Here is an 18,315-nt window from a genome sequence, read left to right as displayed (position 1 = left end):
CTGAGGGGGAAAACATCTAGCTTTGAGACCAAGCCTGGCTTTCGTCCCCGACTGTAAATGATGAGAGTGTCATTTTCAGCCAGTCATTTGAAAGTGGACTGCTGGATCCGCCCACGCCTGCCAGGCCCCCTTATTTAATTCTAGTCCACCCATGAAGTGGGACGGTTCCTACCCATTCCAGGAAGCTTTGGCTCTGACAGCGGTTCTCGAAGTGTGGTCAGACCATCAGCCTCACCTGGGAACTCACTGAAATTCAGGTTCTTTGCATCAGACCTATGGCGGGTGCGGGTAGGGCCGCCACCTGTGTTTTAACAAGCCCTCCAGGGGATTTGTGACTCACGCTTGAGTTTGAGAATGTTGGGGCTCTGATCTTGGGGCATGTGTGAAGTTTGAGACCTAGTTCTCCTTTAACCGCGGGCAAGGCCATAAGCCCCCCTGTGTGAGAGAGGTGCTGAGCATTCCTGGAAGACAGAAGTGTGTGGAAGAGGCAGATGGACTCCCTGATCCCAGGGGGAGGAGGAGAGGTTTGGTCATGATGAAAAGCCATCAGAGACCTAGATGTCTTTATCTAAACACTGGCGAAAAAGTAGCACCTGGGTGAAGGGGGCAAGACCTCTCTGGGCTATTCTTGCAACGTCCTGTGAATCTGTAATTATTTCCAAATAAAAAGCAAAGTATTGGAGTTCCCGTCGTGGCGCAGTGGTTAACGAATCCGACTGGGAACCATGAGGTTGCGGGTTCGGTCCCTGCCCTTGCTCAGTGGGTTAATGATCCGGCGTTGCCGGGAACTGTGGTGTAGGTTGCAGACACGGCTCAGATCCCACGTTGCTGTGGCTCTGGCGGAGGCCGGCGGCTACAGCTCCGATTCGACCCCTAGCCTGGGAACCTCCATATGCCATGGGAGTGGCCCAAAGAAATAGCAAAAAAAAAAAAAAGCGAAGTATTAACGATACCAGCAGTAGAGCGTCTAGATTTTCAAAATGGTGACCTGTCTGGTTCATCTTTGAGCTGGCAGAGAGAGGCAGGGAGCTATTCCTCAAGCACAGGTACCCTCGTGTCTAGCACAACTCCAGTCTTTGAAATCCTTGGTGGAAACAGGACGCCGTGTCTGGTAAGTTGATGAGGCCTGTGTGTCTCACTCTACCTATCCAGGCATGTTTTTCTGCTTATTGAGTAAGTGGTTGTACCTCTCTAATGTGCTTTCTAGAGAGCTACAGGGGCAGCGTAGCTTGCAGTCATGGAAAATTGGGATTGCATTTTGAACAGAAGGTTCTTGACCTCACTGGGCTGGACTCTGGGACAGATTCCACACCATCAGTCAGGGAAGGGCAGCAGCTGAGCCGTGGCGACCCCCACTGGCTGTGCCAGTCCCCGCAGTCCTGGCCTTTGAGACACAGCACACACACCACCGCCCCGCCCCCCCGCAAGATTCCTCTCTGAAACATCTTTAAGTGCTTGGTTGGAGGCAGAATGAAACCATACAGGTTTAACGACCATGTTGGCAGCAAAGCAGACCCTTTAAAGGAACTGTTCTCTGTATTTGGGGAGGAAGAGAATCGAGCCAGACCTCTGGCCACTTAGCAAGTGCAGCAGCTCCGAGGGAGATGTGAGTACGAAACCCTAGCCTCTCCTCTGGGGCGGGACTTGCAGGCAAAGGCCAGGAGCAGCTCCACATGCCACAACAGCGTGAAGATCGCAAAGTCCAGCAGCAGAGATGACCTTTCGGAAGTCATGCGCTTCTGCTTTCTCGAGGGGGAGGGTGGGGCCGTGGAGAGAGCTCACTGCCCCTTTCAGTTCATTTGCATCATGAGCTGAGTGACCATTTGCAGATCCAGTGAAGCTTCTGTGAGTGGCATGCTGGGCTCATTATCCCAACTCAGGCATTAAGTATGGAGTTGTGTGAATTTCTTTCCCCCTTAGTCAGTGGAGATAGATAAAAGATTGCTGTAAATTTCTGGGGCAGGTGGCGAGCTGGTTTACGGAACACAAGGCGATGAGAACCTCTGGCTTACGGAAAGTAGCATGAATTAATAATCATTTAATTGGCTCCTCCATTATGTTGCTGGTTTGGGAGATGGAAGTTTAGATGGAGGGGCTGTCAGTGGTACTTTAGCTCAGAGGCTGATGGTTGAGAAGCAGGGGCGGCAGCTGCCTTTGGCCTCTCCGCAAGGATGACACATCTGGCAGCATCCCCGGCCTTCCGTGGGCTCACCTTGGGGTCCCCAGAAGGAAGAGGGTGGGCACTTTGGTGAACACCGCTTCCAAGTGCCACAGCCCCGTGGAAGGAGGATATCCACACGGGACTCCCCAGCGACTTGGCCGCTCAGCGCACGCCCACGGCCGCCCCAAGGGAGGGCTCTGTGGCGGAGAACGTCCACCAGGCCAGCGGCACCACTGGCGTGTTGAGGGACGAGAGGGTGAATTTTGCTCGGGAAGCAGAAACTTCCAGTACTTTTGATTTTCTTGGAGGGCAAGTTGATGTCTTGGGTCTTGGTTAATAATTAGAGAGAAGCCAAGAGCTGGGCGCCTTGAGTTTCCATTTCTACTTGATTTCCAGTGTTTTTTCAGGTTTCTTTTTTTTTCTTTTCTTTTCTTTTTTTTTTTTTTCTATTTGTCTTTTTAGGGCCATACCCCTGGCAGATGGAAGTTCCCGGGCTAGGGGTCGAATCGGAGCTGCAGATGGCAACCTACACCACAGCTCACGGCAACGCCGGATCCTTAACCCACTGAGCAAGGCCAGGGATTGAACCCGCATCCTCATGGATGCTAGTCGTGTTCTTCAACCACTGAGCCACTGCGGGATCTCCGGAAGGGTGGTTTTATCGGGTGAAGTTAAAGGGGCCGTGTTCCCACAATATGTGACCACTTTCTGACCCAAAATTGTACTTACCTGCTCTGCAGTTAGTCGCCTCCTACCTGAGGCCTTACTAGGCTTGTTTTAAATTATTCTGTGTGCTTAGAACGTCATCAAACCACTTCTGGACAATTGCAGACAAAACTCGCATGAATTTAAATCGGCTCTTTTTTCGTCCCTACACCCTCTAATTAATATGCCAAAGGGGTACATTTTCAAGTATTTTTAGAAGTTAAATATTCCCCAAGCAGATGGGTTAAAAAACAAAGGATATCTGGAAGTCGATGTCACAGAAATGATGTTTTTTCCTGAGGAAGGCTTGTGCAGTCTCCTGGCTTGCCCTGTGAAATGAGATTGATGCCAAGGATGCAGAGGAACCTACGAGAATAAAACTGAGAGTCATGAATCGGGTCAGCCTCAGTGTTGCTTTCTGTCAGGCGTAGTGGCCACCCCATCACACTTTAAGGGCGAGTGGTGGCTTTGGGCCTAGAAAGTCGACGTGGCGTGTTCTGTACTCCGTAACAAGGACATGCTGGTCCTGTTTGTGCCTCACCAGCAAGATGGTGAGCTTGCGTGTGGGGCAGCCTTAACTCCTGGCACCCCTCACACCTCCTAGCACGTGGCAAGGAATGCACGGCTCCTGTGCCCCGAGGCTGTGGTCCGGGTTTCCCCCACCAGTGCCTTCCCCACCGCCCCTCCTGCCTCACTTCCTAGAGTGTGTAATAGACAGCACGTGCACTCGCGCGTTTCCTTGCCACATTTTTAGGCCCTTTGAAGTGCCAGGAGCCCAGCGTGTTGCCTGTGGAAGATTCATTGAGATTTAGCACATATTTTCATAGGGCATAGCTGCCAAAATGAGGAAAAATCGCTTCAACCAGCAAAGCAAAAAATACCACCTGATGTTTTATTTTATACAGTGCGGATCCAAATATCAAAGTTTTCAGGGACAGGCAAATTTAAATGGTGGACTGTTTAACTTTAGTATTAAAAATAATATAAATATATGACAAACTTAGAAAATGGGGAACTGGTCCACAATGCCATCACCTAAATACAACAATGGTTTTCATCTTTTTTTCCTAATGTCTGTTTTTCACAAAGCTGTATCATGGTATAATGCCCATCGTATCTTTTCTTTTTTTTCTAAAATCCTCAAAGGCTTTTCCATATTGCTTTGTTTTTAAAAACTTTTTACAATTTTATAATGATTTTTATTTTTTCCATTATAGCTGGTTTACAGTGTTCTGTCAGTTTTCTACTGTACAGCATGGTGACCCAGTTACACATACATGTATACATTCTTTTTTCTCACATTATCAGTCTCCATCATAAGTGACGAGACATAGTTCCCAGTGCTACACAGCAGGATCTCATTGCTGATCCATTCAAAGGCAGTAGTCTACATCTATTAACCCCGAGCTCCCCATCCATCCCCCTCCCTCCCCTCCCCCTTGGCAACCACAAGTCTGTTGTCCATGTCCATGATTTTCTTTTCTGTGGAAAGGTTCATTTGTGCCATGTATTAGATTCTAGATATAAGTGATATCATATGGTATTTGTCTTTTTCTTTCTGACTTACTTTACTTAGTATGAGAGTCTCTGGTTCCATCCATGTTGCTGCAAATGGCATTACTTTGTTGTTTTTGATGGCTGAGTAGTATTCTGTTATGTGTATATACCACATCTTCCTAATGCAGTCATCTGTCAATGGACATCTGGGTTGTTTCCATGTCTTGGCTATCGTGAATAGAGCTGCAATGAACATGCAGGTGCATGTGTCTTTTTTAAGGAAAGATTTATCCGGATATATGCCCAAGAGTGGGATTGCTGGATCATATGGTAGTTCTGTGTATAGTTTTCTAAGTTTTCCATACTGTTTTCCATCGTGGTTATGCCAATTTAGATTCCCACCAACAGTGCAGGAGGGTTCCCTTTTCTCCACACCCTCTCCAGCATCTGTTATTTGTGGACTCATTAATGATGGCCATATAGCTGTCATTTTTAATGTCATATGATACTCAATAGAGTGGCTGTACCATTGCTTCCTTAACTGTGCTCTATTGTAAAAGATCTAGATTGTTTCCAGTTCATTTTGTCATTATTGTAAAAGCCACCAAAAGTAGTAACCCTTCAAGTTGTTACCAGTGCAAACCGATGGTTCTGGGCACTGCTGAAATCATGGCTCGACTCTGGAGCTCATCTGTTTCCACTTCACGTCTGTGATGTCAGAGAGGCCTTAAAGTGACCAGTCATTGATTTTCTTAAAATAATGTTTTAAGAACTGTGACACCTCTCCTAGAATTTACGTTCAAGTTTCAAAAAGTCTTCCAAGCAGAAAACCACGGTATTTTCCCTCTGGGTATTTGGACAACCTCATTTACTTACACCTACAATGTGTGCTAGTGACAGAACTGAAGTAGAAGTTGCTTTCGGGACTCTGGCCTCTCGAAGTGGATCAGAGAGAAGCAGCTTGAGAAAACCTGGCACCGCACTGGAGGAGAGTAAACCCTCTCCCCGCCTGCTGATGGAGGACTCGCCCAACTGTTTACCCGCCTGCAGAAATTACAGAAAGCCTTTAGTTCCATGCTTCGATAGGAATTGACATGTTTCATTTTTAAAAAAATTTTGATCATAGTTGATTTACAGGGTTCTGTCAGTTTCTGCTGTACAGCCAAGTGACCCAGTCATACACATATAAACATTCTTTTTCTCATGGTTTTCCATCATGTTCCATCACAAGTGATTGGATATAGTAGGGATTGCTATTTTAAGGTCTGGAGTCAAGCTCGGAAGGGGGTCTGTCAGCCTAGTTGACCCTCACTCTTAGGGGCAGTGCCCACACCACCCAGGGAAGCACAGTGGGGTTGGTTGTCTCTCAGTGCTCATGCACTCCAGTATCGGAAAGGCAGGGCTTTAGCTTTAGAGAAGCAGCCAGGGGAGCTGCAGTGGCTAATGTGCACTTCTAGACAGATCTGATCCTAATAAAAGTGAAGGCTGCCCTCAGCAGAAGGGAGATGAGCCTTAGACGTTTTTAACCCCAGTGAATGTGGTATTTCGCTTTATAGCAGGGCTGTTGTGTTCCTCTGGAGAAAGAGGAAATGAGCGAGCGAGTGCCGATTTTATTTTTTAAAACACATTTTGTAAGGACTCACCTCCCGCTCAGAAAAGAAGCTTTAGAATTCCAGAGCAGTCTGAGAGTATTTTATATATATATATATATATATGTAATAAAAGTCCCCCTGTCCATGCAGGGGGCAAAGAATAGTGGCTTCTGACACCAGAATTCTCACCTCTGCCACCTCATCACAAGACATCATGGGTTCACCTCGAAGGAGGATGGACTCTTTGGTCCTGCAGCGATGCTAATGCTGCACTGGGTTGCACTCTGTTTGCTTTTCAGCCAGTGAGATGATCTCAGCCTCCTGCTCATTCATCCACAACTGGTGAGCACCTGCATGGCTGGCAGTCGCTGTAAAACAGGGAGCAGGCAGATTGAAGGCACTGCCAAGGTGGTGTCCTGGCCTTAGAAGAGCAAGTGTTGTTGCAGGTCAGGCCGACTGACGAAACGATGGGATGGGTGCTGAGAATCCTCATTGGCTTGCTCCTGGTGGAAGGAGGAGCAGAGAGCGAGCGGCTTTTACCTGTAAGCCCTGAACCTAACCTAATCCTTCGGGTTGGAGGTGGCCATAGGGAAGGCGAGGGTTGGCTCTGACAAGTCACCATCTGAAGGGTCACCGAAGCCTTCACCCACCCCATCTTTAGAATTCATTTGCAGGGTTAATGTATAAAAGACAACCAGTAAGCAAAAATGAAAAATGATGGAGAATAAGAAACCTTCCAGGGGCAGGGGGACCTTAATTCCCTGAAACATTAATTAAAGACTCTTATTGTGCAAACGTTCAGGCAGGGACCCATCACAGTCTGAGGTCTAAAACCTGCGACGCAAGGTTTCCAGGGATCAGGTCTGCAGGGGCCAGGAGATGGGAAGTGGGCCATGGGGGAACCAGACTAGAATGTTACAGCACCTAGTTAATCGGCAGCCAGTCCATCACATTAAATATCCAGCCGTCATGTATTACCTTTCAAGTGAAAATGAATAACTCCCATTAAGAGCAAAATGGGTTTGAAGTCGATTTGAGACAGATTAAAGTACTGTTATGAATGTGTGTGTTGGAGGAGGAGGGGTCTGTGTGTAAGATGCTTGTCCTTGTACTTTTTAAATAATAGATGTTCTATAAACTTATGTGGACCAGGTTACCAAGATACTGGGGTTAAAGGTCACAAGATGTGCATTCTGGGAAGAGCATCAACTTCCTGGAATATTTCCTGCATTTAGCAATTTTTTTTTTCAAAATTATCATTTGGCCTTAAGATTTTAATGAATAAAATTGATTTTCTACAATTGTTTATTAAAGCACACATCTGTAATGACAGCATCTTGGGTATCCATGTCGGAACAAATTTCAAAGCTGGCAACACATGCTAGGTAATGAGACTGGAAGAGACAGAAAGCAGTTTGACCAAAGAGTAAAAATGAGGCTTCTGAACACACACACACACACACACACACATCCTTTTTCTCACATTATCCTCCATCATGTTCCATCACAAGTGACTCAATATAGTTCCCTGTGCTGTACAGCAGGATCTCATTGCTTATCCACTCCAAATGCAATAGTTTGCATCTACTAACCCCAAACTCCCAGTCCATCTCACTCTCCCCTACCCCCACCCCCATTTGGCAACCACAAGTCTGTTCTCCATGTCCATGAATTTGTTTCTTTTCTGTAGATAGGTTCTTTTGTGCCATATATTAGATTCCAGATATGTGATGATATATGGTATTTGTCTTTCTTTCTGACTTCAGTTGAGTCCCTAGTTCCATCCATGTTGCTGCAATTGGCATTATTTTGTTCTTTTTATGGCTAAGTAGTATTCCATTGCGTATATATATACCACATCTTCTTAATCCAATCATTTGTTGATGGATATTTAAGTTGTTTCTGTATCTTGGCTATTGTGAATAGTGCTGCAATGAACATGGGGTACGTGTATCTTTTTGAATGAAAGTTTTGTCTGGATATATGCCCAGGAGTGGGATTGCTGAGTCATATGGTAGTTCTATGTATAATTTTTTAAGTTTTCCATAGTGGTTGTACCAATTTACAAACATAAGACAAGACACCATAAAACTTCTAGAAGAAATCATAGGCAAAACATTCTCTGACATCAGCCAGAAAAATGGTTTCTTAGGTCAGTCTCCCAAGGCAACAGAAATAAAAACACAAATAAACCAATGGGACCTAATCAAACTTACAAGCTTTTGCACAGCAAAGGAAACCATAAAAAAAAAAAAAAAAGAAAAGAAAAAAAGAAGAAGCCTACGGAATGGGAAAAAATAGTTTCAAACGATGCAACCAACCCGGACCTAATCTCCAAATTATAAACTTAAACAGCTCAACAGCAAGAAAACCAACAACCCAATTGAAAAATGGGCAAAAGACCTGAATAGACATTTCTCCAAAGAAGATACACAGATGGCCAACAAGCACACGGAAAAATGCTCAACATCACTAATTATTAGAGAAATGCAAATCTATAATGAGATACCACCTCACACCAGTCAGAATGGCCATCATTGACAAGTCAACAAATAACAGATGCTGGAGAGGATGTGGAGAAAAGGGTACCCTCCTTCACTGTTAGTAGGATTTTTTTTTCTTAGCACTTTTATCAAATTATGAAAAATGAAATTACATATATGAAATAAGTGAGAGAGCCAAACGTCAGATACTGACCAGGTTTTGGAATGACTAAATCTGAACATCTGGAGATCCATATTTATACTGGAGGAGCCCTGCTTATTTACCCTGGTTAAACCCTTTTAGCCCAGCTGTTTTCTCATCAGACTCCTTTTCTATGCTCCAGAGAACTCCTTATGCTAACCCACTGTTGGTCATGTGACTCTCCTCCTTCATTGGTGTCTTGAGCCTTTGCTGGAGTGGGGTACAGAGGGCATGGTTTGGGCAAGCAGATGGGAAACTCTCCCTCTTACCACCCGCTCTGAATAAACTCTTGTGTCTGGAGCATTGGCTAGATTATAAGTTGGACTCATTTCCCATCTACTTCCACTCTTGAGTTAATTTCTTCCCCAAAAGCTGAATCCAAAACTTGACTTTTTTTGGCACATGCTCACATGCAGATATCCGTGTGAACTCTTCTCGGGTCACATTTATCACATCTCCTGTGATGGTGCTGCGCTGTGATTTCAAGAACTGCGACAGTAACATTGGGAGCGCCCAGTTCATTCCATCTATGAAGGCAGAGTGTATCTGGTACTCGGGGTGACTCATGGTTGGTGAAGCAATTGGAGAGACTTTCCCACCCACCCTCAGCCCGACTGCTCCCAATAAACCCCATAATCCAATGGTGTGATTGGGGGGAGCAGTTCAGAATAGACTGAATTCAGCTCACTTCAACTTGGAGCCTTTTAGTCCATTTCTTTACTCTTTTCCCCCCAGTGTTCAGTTGTTAAAGTTGTATAGACAGAAATTCACAGGGGAAAGAAAGAAACACTTGCTGCTTTTCCAGCATGCCTGATAAATCAGTCCGGATGCTCACCCTACTTTAATTTTGGTGTTTCCAGAAACTCTTGTGCTATAAATGAATGTTGATTTTCACCCAACGCAAACCCTCTGGGAGCTGGCCTGGTCTGGCTGCTGTATTGTATCTTCTGCTTTTCCTTCCAGCATCGTCCAGCCAAGCAGAGAAGGAGCTGACAGATTCTCCTGCAACCTCCAAACGCATCTCCTTTCCAGGTAGCTCAGAGTCTCCTCTCTCTTCAAAGCGACCAAAAACATCGGAGGAGACCAAACCGGAGCAGGTGAGCTCGGAAGGGGCTCTGCTTGGGGGAGCGTTTCAGAGGCCGGTGGGGAGTCGGTCTCGGGCAGGTGGGCTGGGGGCAGGCACAGTGCTAGTGGGAACGGCAGATTCAGCAGGGGGCGGACGTGTTCCCCACAGATGTACCAGTGTCCCTACTGCAAGTACAGCAACGCCGATGTCAACCGGCTGCGGGTGCACGCCATGACGCAGCACTCGGTACAACCCATGCTCCGCTGCCCCCTGTGCCAGGACATGCTCAACAACAAGATCCACCTCCAGCTGCACCTCACCCACCTCCACAGTGTGGCGCCCGACTGCGTGGAGAAGCTCATCATGACGGTAGGGTGTGCGGGAGCAGGACCTTGGGGCTTTTCTTTCCCCTGGGGGGGGGGGTCATCGGGGGTGCCGGAATGTGGACACGACCCTGTGCTGTTGTAGAGAGCTTCCTGGGACCTCTGCTTACCTGCCGAGTCTTGGCCTGGCTCTGGCCCAAAGGGCTGAAAACATTCCATTCACCCTCTCTCCCCACAGGCTGCAGTTACCTAGATGAGCTAACCGTTTACATGAAGAAATTGTCATTCAGATTCTCCAAATCCTTATCCAGCAGGTTATCTTCTAGGTTGCTCTTAGATTGATGATGTCGCATTGCATCCTCACAACCGCTGTTTAAAAAAAGTGTGACCCGTTTACATTAATGACTGAGGAAACTGAGGCTCAGAGAAGTTCATTGCCTTGATGCCACTTGTAAGTGGCAGATTCTGAGATTTGAGCCCACATTGTCCAATGTGAGGACTGTAGCCCTGTGATATGGGGGTCTCTCAGTGGATGCTTTCATTCTCAAAGCAGGAAGCTGCTCCGTTGGCTAAATGGTTGATTCATGAATGAGGGCTTTGCATTCTGAACATGAGGTTGCTGCACCTGCAGGGCATGGCTCTAAGTGGCCACTGTTAACATGGCCCAAAAGATTAGTGTCAAGATTTAAATCTAATGTAATGTGGAAACTTTTCAAAATACTATAGGTGATACTAATATCCTCCTTCCTATCTGTGCTTGGGCTGCTGGAAAGCCCTTTCCTGATGACTAGAGGGAAAACCCCCAATGAGAAGTATTCTCACTCTAACTTCCTTCAACAGTGGATTAATAAGAAGTTAATTTGATTGCCTTTTTGCCAGAAGATTCCTGTGCTGGGTGCAGACATATAACCTCTAGGCATTTCCCCTTCCACTTGGTTATGCAAAATTAATGAGTAATGTGATGTCATGTATACATATATTTGATGATGCATCAAAAGAACCTTAGCAGCCAGTAGGAAACTCAAAGGTGAGCTAGCATGAGTTTCATTTAGAGTTTAAGTTGACTTTCCATGGGTACTTTCAAATAGATAGACTGGTGAACATTGTTGAAAGATCCTCTGTAAATGGAAACTTCCTTTTGTGGATGGGTGGGTTTCTCTGTTACAAGTTTCCTTGGAATTCTCACCAACCTTGGAAGTAACAAGGGGAATTTTCTCAGGCCTCACCACACTTCCCACTCATACCCTGGAACTCTGGGAGCCTGGAGAACAAGGAAGAGACACAGGAGGGAAGCATTTTCAATACTTAATGGCATTATCCTTTTGCTCTGGTGATTATTTTTCCTGTTTAATATCAATCTGGTCTAGGAAATGTGAGCCTGTAGTGATCTGTATGATTGGTTTACAGTAGACAGTAGTCTCATTTATACATCCCTAGGGACCAGTATATAAATTAGACATCCACTGTTTGTCATACTCTTGTAACGGCAACAGTATGATACATTCAGAGTAGCCAGTCTGGTGGTGACTATGAATCTTCTTCATTTACCACCAGCATCTTTGAGAGCAGGCTGTTACTGCTGGGTTTGCTCTGGTACCAATCCCTAGGATATTTCTGAGTGTTACCCACTCAAGCAGTGATTTTCAGCCTTTTTGTTGTTTGTTTGTTTGAGACTCTACTGAAAGTGATTCAATAGCTTTACCAGGTTATTCTATGCACAATGAAGTCTGATGACCACTGTTAAAAACTCCATGTATTCTGCATGTGCAGAATGCCAGCAAGCATAAGGATACCAGAATATTCACCTATGGAACCAGGAACCCTATTGGAGGAGAATCCCTGACAACGTAATTTTATAGGAGAAACATGTTCCCTAAAGGGCCTGTGCTTGGCACCATATATAGAAACCCCTGTGTGCCTACTTCATCTTTCCACAATAGGCAAGATGTTTTCTAGACATTTCTGGAAAAAATGTGCAAATTGTGGGAAATGTGTTGATTATAGGAAGTTCATTTGCTGGCAACAAGAGAAAGTTAGTGGATTCAGAAATAAAGTTGAGGGAGTTCCTTTCGTGACACAGTGGAAATGAATCCAACTAGGAACCATGAGGTGGTGGGTTCGATCCTTGGCCTCACTCAGTGGGTTAAGGATCCTGCGTTGCCATGAGCTGGGTGTAGGTCGCAGACGCAGCTCGAATCTGGCGTTGCTGTGGCTCTGGCGTAGGCCAGCAGCTAAAGCTCCAATTGGAGCCCTCGCCTGGGAACCTCCATGTGCTGCGGGTGCGGCCCTAAAAAGACAAAAAAAAAAGTTGAAAGTTGTGGGAAATATAATCATATGATGGTTTTATCCTTGACTTAAAGCTGTAGGTAAGGTACTCTTTGTTTGCATGACAAGATGGAGTTTTAGCATGGCTGTCAGTATTGAATTGGCTTCTCCAGCCATGAGGATGGTTTGCATTGAGCCAAAATAAGCAGTACCACCTTGATCCTTGAACAGGATGGAGAGGAAAAGATGAGCAGCTGGGCTTAGAGGGGAATCTGTGGCCACACATTGGGGTGAAGCAGCATCCTGTCTGAGGGCTGGGCTGCTGATCTTGGTCTCCACCCTGACAAATTAAACAGCTGCTGCTGTCCTTCCTCTGAAGAGTTTGGTGTTAAAATGGAATTTGCAATTGTTTTATATCTAAGTGATTATAATGAACCTGTGGTTAAAGTCATGCCTATGGAGGATATTTTTACAGTGATTTTATTAGAAAATTGGCCAAGGGAAAGTACTGGTTAGGCTCCCTGACTGTATATCTGTTGCTGGCCAACTAGAGCAGGAATCTCTGAAAACAGCATGATGAGAAATGCCCCTCAAATCAGAACTCCATTTTCTAAGCCATCTCATTAAGGAATGGTCAGTGTGAGTCATTCATCCTCCAGGAGGAAAAAGTTAGGTCTGCTTTGTCCCTGAGGGGTTACGATGGATGGCAGTGAGAGGAATGAATCTTCTTCCCTGCCAGATGGTTTGGCTGCAGATTAGGAAAAGCTGGCGAAATCCACCAAATAGACAATTCCTGGCAGATATAGGGTGTGTCCAGGGTATCTAAAGCTATAAATTCTGGTAAATATTTTTTGCTATCTGGGCCCAAGTTCTCAGGATCTGGCTTGAATTGGGTTGTAGTCCCTCTAAAAGTAAATTCCACCCTGATAAATGGAAATAGATTACTTTCTACACAATGTCTTTCCGTTCAGTTGTAAATGGAGAGTGTTTTGAGGAGGCTTCATTTAATAATACCTTATCAGACAGCTTTCAGGAACCTGCAGTGTCTAATATGTCTGTTGCTATGGTAACAGCTGCTTGCTTATGCTCTGCATCTCATATCTATGTCTTCCATGGGCCCCCTTTTTACCGATGAAGAGGCTTGAAAAATATTCTCCTCTGGGAACAATTGCAGCTCTGGCCGTCCCATATGGAAACTGCACCCACAGCACTTCATTCCGCTTGGCCTATTGGAAACAGAGCTCCAAAGGGTGTCTTTACCCACGTCATATGAAAGGACATCTATAAAGCTTAAAGCACTGGGACAAGTGCCCTCCAGACCTAGCTGAGCAGCCCACCCCCCAAGCCAGTGCCACGGAACTATTTACAGAGAAGTTAGAGATTGCCAGTAGGTGGTGGGGACTTGGGGGCCGCTGCTCATGTCCTCCTTGTCCCACTCTTTTAGCAGAGGAGGGTTGAGGGTGTGGGGTACAGGTTTCTGGTCCCTAAATGAGAATGAAAAAGACCACCCAGCATGCACTTCAGTACTCTTAAATTATTCTAATTGATCATGTGTCCTTCTCAGTGGCAGGACACACCACTGGGATTGTGGAGCATTAATATGGAGGGAATTGTCTTTGTTGCTCGAGCACGTCACAAAGTATGGTGGCCCAGTGGAGAAGGGGATTGGCCCTGAAGCAGCCCAGGAGCACCTTTTCCTCTAGCCCTTCGTCTTTGCTCCCTTTGGTAGTTCCTAGTTATTCGGTATGTTTTGTCCAGGCACAGATCCTCCTCCTCCTCTCCCGGCCCTTCACTGCCTTCAGCCCTCCAGCCCCCGGCCCGCCCGCCCAGGCAGTAGTCTGTCTTCGTGATTGTTTTGCTCAGCATCTGTCTCTCTCTGTGCTCGTCTGTGCCTGTGCATCTGAGTCTCCAAGTCAGGCTGGTTGCCTGGCCCCCCTATACTGGGGCTCTTGGGTGGCCACCGGCCCTGGGGTTGTTGTACCCGCCTGGGTACCAGCTCTCACTTTGTCTCCATCTCAGAGGAAGGTAATGAAAATAATCGGGCTTCATTAATTCCAAGCCCTGTGAGATGATAGCCATTTGGAGCCTGTTTGCCAATTAGATGGTCTAAATTAGAAGTGACCTTGGTATACTGCCACTGCTTGCCTCTCTGAGTCTAATGAAGCTTTTCTCGCCAATTCCGTCTCCTTCTCAGCTCCCTGCTCTCTCCTGCTCGCTCTCTCAGGGGTGTGTGTGTGTGTGTGTGTGTGTGTGTGTGTGTGTGTGAACTGTTCATGTGTTTGTGTGTGTGTGTGTGTGTGTGTGTGTGTGAACTGTTCATGTGTTTCCTGTTCTCCACCTACCTCCTTTTTTAGTATTTCTTAGTTTAAAATCTGGTTCAGGGATGCATTTTCTGACCCACATGAATGTTATGATGACCCTGAATCTTTTTCCTTAGAGGTTTTAGATTAAAAACAAAACAAAACAAACCCCAAAAAAGCAGAGAAGGGGAGACAACCACATAGAAGACATTTTAGAAGGACAACAAGACAAAGAGAGAAATAACCTTTTAGGCTCTGTGGTCCAGTGCCCAGCCCAGTGCATTTGTAAGGTAGTGAAGCAGAGAAAAACCTCTGAAGCTCTGCTGCCAGGAGGTGCCTGGCTTGCTGGCTGTAGACGCACGGAGACCAGCTTGAGGGTCCTGGCAGCTGTGGAGGTCAGGAGAGGAAGTGGGCCACCAAACCCTTGCTGGTACCATCGGCTCTGGATACCCGACTAGCTAGAATGCTCAGTTCTGGAGGCACTTGGCTTTTAACTTCATGCTTCAATTTTTTGAACAGGACCAGTACCTCATTCACAAGGGTGGAGAGACTGGCTGGGTATATGCAGGAAGGCTTGTGTCTGAAGCTTTCCCTCTTGGTTTCCCCTCCATCTGAGGTTCTTCATTCTATGGATTTTTCACTGAAAAGTAAAAGACTTGAGTCCCCTTGGGAATCTAGGTTTTGGCACATCTGTACTTTGACTTGGAATGGGGAAAGAAGGAAGCTCTGCTTGGGCAAGTGATGCCAAGGCTGTGGGGATGAGGGTCTCAGAGAAGCCAGGTTCCATACTTGCTCTAGGAAAGTGGCTTTGCTTTCTGGCGTGTGGAATTTGTTAGTTGCACTGATCTAACCTCAGGGTGGCCTCCAGAGGTGAATGTGCATGAACAGTCTCATTAAGAATTTAGCGAGGCTTATATACTCCTTGGCTACTCAGGGTGTTATATTTGGCCATTCCACATCCATGACCCAGAGAAAGCAAGGAGTGGAGAGGGCGCCTTACAATTCCAGCTTCTTCTATCCAGAAAGAATAAACATCGATGTTGGCTCCTGCCGGGTGTCACAGTGGGGGCCTGGCCTGCAGCTAAGACTTGAGGTTTTCTCAGGTGTGTCCTTGGGGCTTTCAGACCCCTCACCTCATAGAAATCTGAAAGGCATTAAATCATAATCCAAAACAATGGTGAACTGATCAGAAGGTAGGAACTTCGGTATTTATGAAATCACCTTTCCTGGTAGTTCAAGGGCAGTTAACTCAAGTCCAGGAATATCCCTCTAGGGAGCCTGTGATTTCCTGAAATTATCTGCAGGGGTCTGTGTTTGAAACTATTTTTCTAGGAGTTTGCAACTTTCATCATATTTTCTAATGAGCTTATGATGTCTAAAAGGTTCATTATTCTGGGTGTGAGCTTCTCAGGCACAGGGACCTTGTCTTGCTCTGTCTCAAAAGTATGCAGCACAGGGACCTCGTATAATGTTTAGTGAAGGATGGTCAAATGAATGGATGAGCAGAGTCACTGCTTCTCATCAGCTAAGTTGTTTTGAAATTGCTTAAGCACAAAGATTTTTAGTATCAGTGTGGAACTCTTCTATTTTCAAGAACTGCTTAAACTTGAAGATTTTCAGCATCAGAGCCAAGCTCCACAATTCTCTGGTTATATGTGAGACCCATTTACTTGTTAGGAAGGTACTAGAACCACCGTTGTCTTATTTCAGCACCCCTGCTCAGTTGATGTTTTCTCCCTACCTTCTCATAACTCTGCATAGTAGACTTGGCTCAGAGTTGTGGGAAGAACACACGTAGGATCCAGATCATGGCCACTGCCACCAATCTTTTTCTCTTTTTCTTTTTTTTTCTTTTTAGGGCCGCACCCTCGGCATATGGAGGTTCCCAGGCTAGGGGTCTAATCAGAGCTGTAGCTGCTGGCCGACACGTTAGCTACAGCTACTCAGGATCTCAGCCATGTCTCCAGCTTACACCATAGCTCATGGCAATGCTGGATCCTTAACCCACTGAGCGAGGCCAGGGATCAAACCCTCAACCTCATGGTTCCTCGTTGGATTCTCTTCCACTGCGCCATGAGGGGAACTCTTGCTGCCAAATCTTGAGCGACTCAAATTCTGAGGAAGTAGTGGCTCCAATCAATTGAATTTCCTTACCAGAAAACTTTGACTTTGGGTAAAAAGTTCTGTTTTCATAGTCTCAGGTCCCCTCCATACATTCATGAGTAGAATCTGGGGCATGTAATTTAACCTACTCAGTGTTTATGGGTGTGAGATTATAGGAAGAATCCATCTGCACGGATGTCACTGTAGAAAGTGGAGGTGTTTATTCCGACTGATTGTGTGCCGCTTTCTGGCTAAACCTGAAACTTTGTGTTTGGCTTCTGAGTCTGTGGATGGAGGGAGTTAGGGAGGGAGGGTGAAGGTGGAATACCGAGCGAGCTCTCTGAGCAGGGGAGCTGTGGGGGCGGAATCCAGTCCTTCTTGGGTCTCCATGGTTTGGGCACCTTGGAGCGGCTCTGGTTTCGCTGTAGTCAGGTTTTGGTCTGCTCACGTGGCTGCGTGAGCCAGTGCTCCTAGTGAGAAGGAAGAGTCTTTACAGAACTGTGCTCAGCAGTGGTTCCTCGTTGGATTCTCTCTGTGTGCCTTGCCCACAGACCTCGAGCTGTTCCTCAGACACTGTGGCTATGACTGAACCTTCCGCACAGTCTGGCAGCCAGATATGCCTGGGAAACAAGGGGTGCCAAGGCAAGTGTTTGAAGGAACTCTGCCTTTGGCCAACTCTCATGTTCCTCCATGAGCAGAACTCCTTAGTGAGCCACTGGCAGGACTATATTTTTAGCTCTTTATGAAAATGCATGGGAACTTCGAGTGACAAGCTTGAGAAACTGGTAGGAGAGGGAGGAGTGGACCAAGACAGGGGGAACATGAGTGTCTGAGGGCTGACATGGAGCCCTCCAGTGTCCTGCACAGCAAACAGGCACCCATTTCAACCTCTCTGTTCAGACACGTGCACAGACAGACCCCCAGCAGAATGTCTAGATCTTTAGGATTCCCTTTGGGGATCTTTTTCTTTGCCTCCGGGGAATTTCTTGCCCATTAAAATTTTATATACCAGCCTTCTTGTTTGTTTGTTTTCAGGGAGAGGTTGGGTACACTATAGATGAGAAGATGCAGGTAGATAAAAGTAATTGCTTAAACACATATGGGGCAAGACTTACAGGTTTGGAGGCCCAGATTAAGATGCAGAGGAGCATGTGAGGTTGATGATTATATTTCGGGGAGAGTTAATTGATGGAAGGTGAAGGCAGACAAAGAACTGCTGCTTACTGCCTTCTTGAATCCCAATCAGGAATTATGATTAAAGTCCCGGCGAGACAACAGAGGGCTGATGAATTGGTGTCTTTTTTTTTTTTTCTTTTTTGCCGTCATTCACACTTGATTGACTTCAACCTTTCAAGTGCAAAAGTCTCTCTTTTCCATTATTATTCATAGCCATCTGAGTTTTTCTAATTAAAGTGTATGAAAACAATTACTGATCCGTCGTACTGAGTCTGTTAGAGGGGATGTCTGCCTTACTGTAATGCGTATAAAAAGCCCACAGTTTTCTATAATGATGTGCAGCTGAGGTGTTAGATAATTTTATTCTTTTTTACTCTGTAGGGCTTTTTTTTTTATTTCTCATGATTCATTTTTCATAATTCCTAAAGATCCCAGGAAAGGA

At 45.9% G+C, this 18,315-nt stretch overlaps 1 protein-coding gene across 1 annotated transcript in view; it reads left to right on the top strand.

The window, feature by feature from the left end:
- The window catches only part of ZFHX3 (zinc finger homeobox 3), a 248,141-nt gene that overhangs the window by 211,287 nt on the left and 18,539 nt on the right, over positions 1-18,315 (top strand). The window contains exons 6-7 of the mRNA XM_047792856.1: positions 9,604-9,737; positions 9,875-10,075. Coding sequence (XP_047648812.1) covers positions 9,604-9,737; positions 9,875-10,075 — 335 coding nt within the window. The remainder of the gene's footprint in view (positions 1-9,603; positions 9,738-9,874; positions 10,076-18,315) is intronic.

Source organism: Phacochoerus africanus, chromosome 8 (assembly GCF_016906955.1).
Source record: "Phacochoerus africanus isolate WHEZ1 chromosome 8, ROS_Pafr_v1, whole genome shotgun sequence".
NCBI classification, from domain to species: Eukaryota; Metazoa; Chordata; class Mammalia; order Artiodactyla; family Suidae; genus Phacochoerus; species Phacochoerus africanus.
This window is presented reverse-complemented; position numbering and strand designations above follow the sequence as displayed.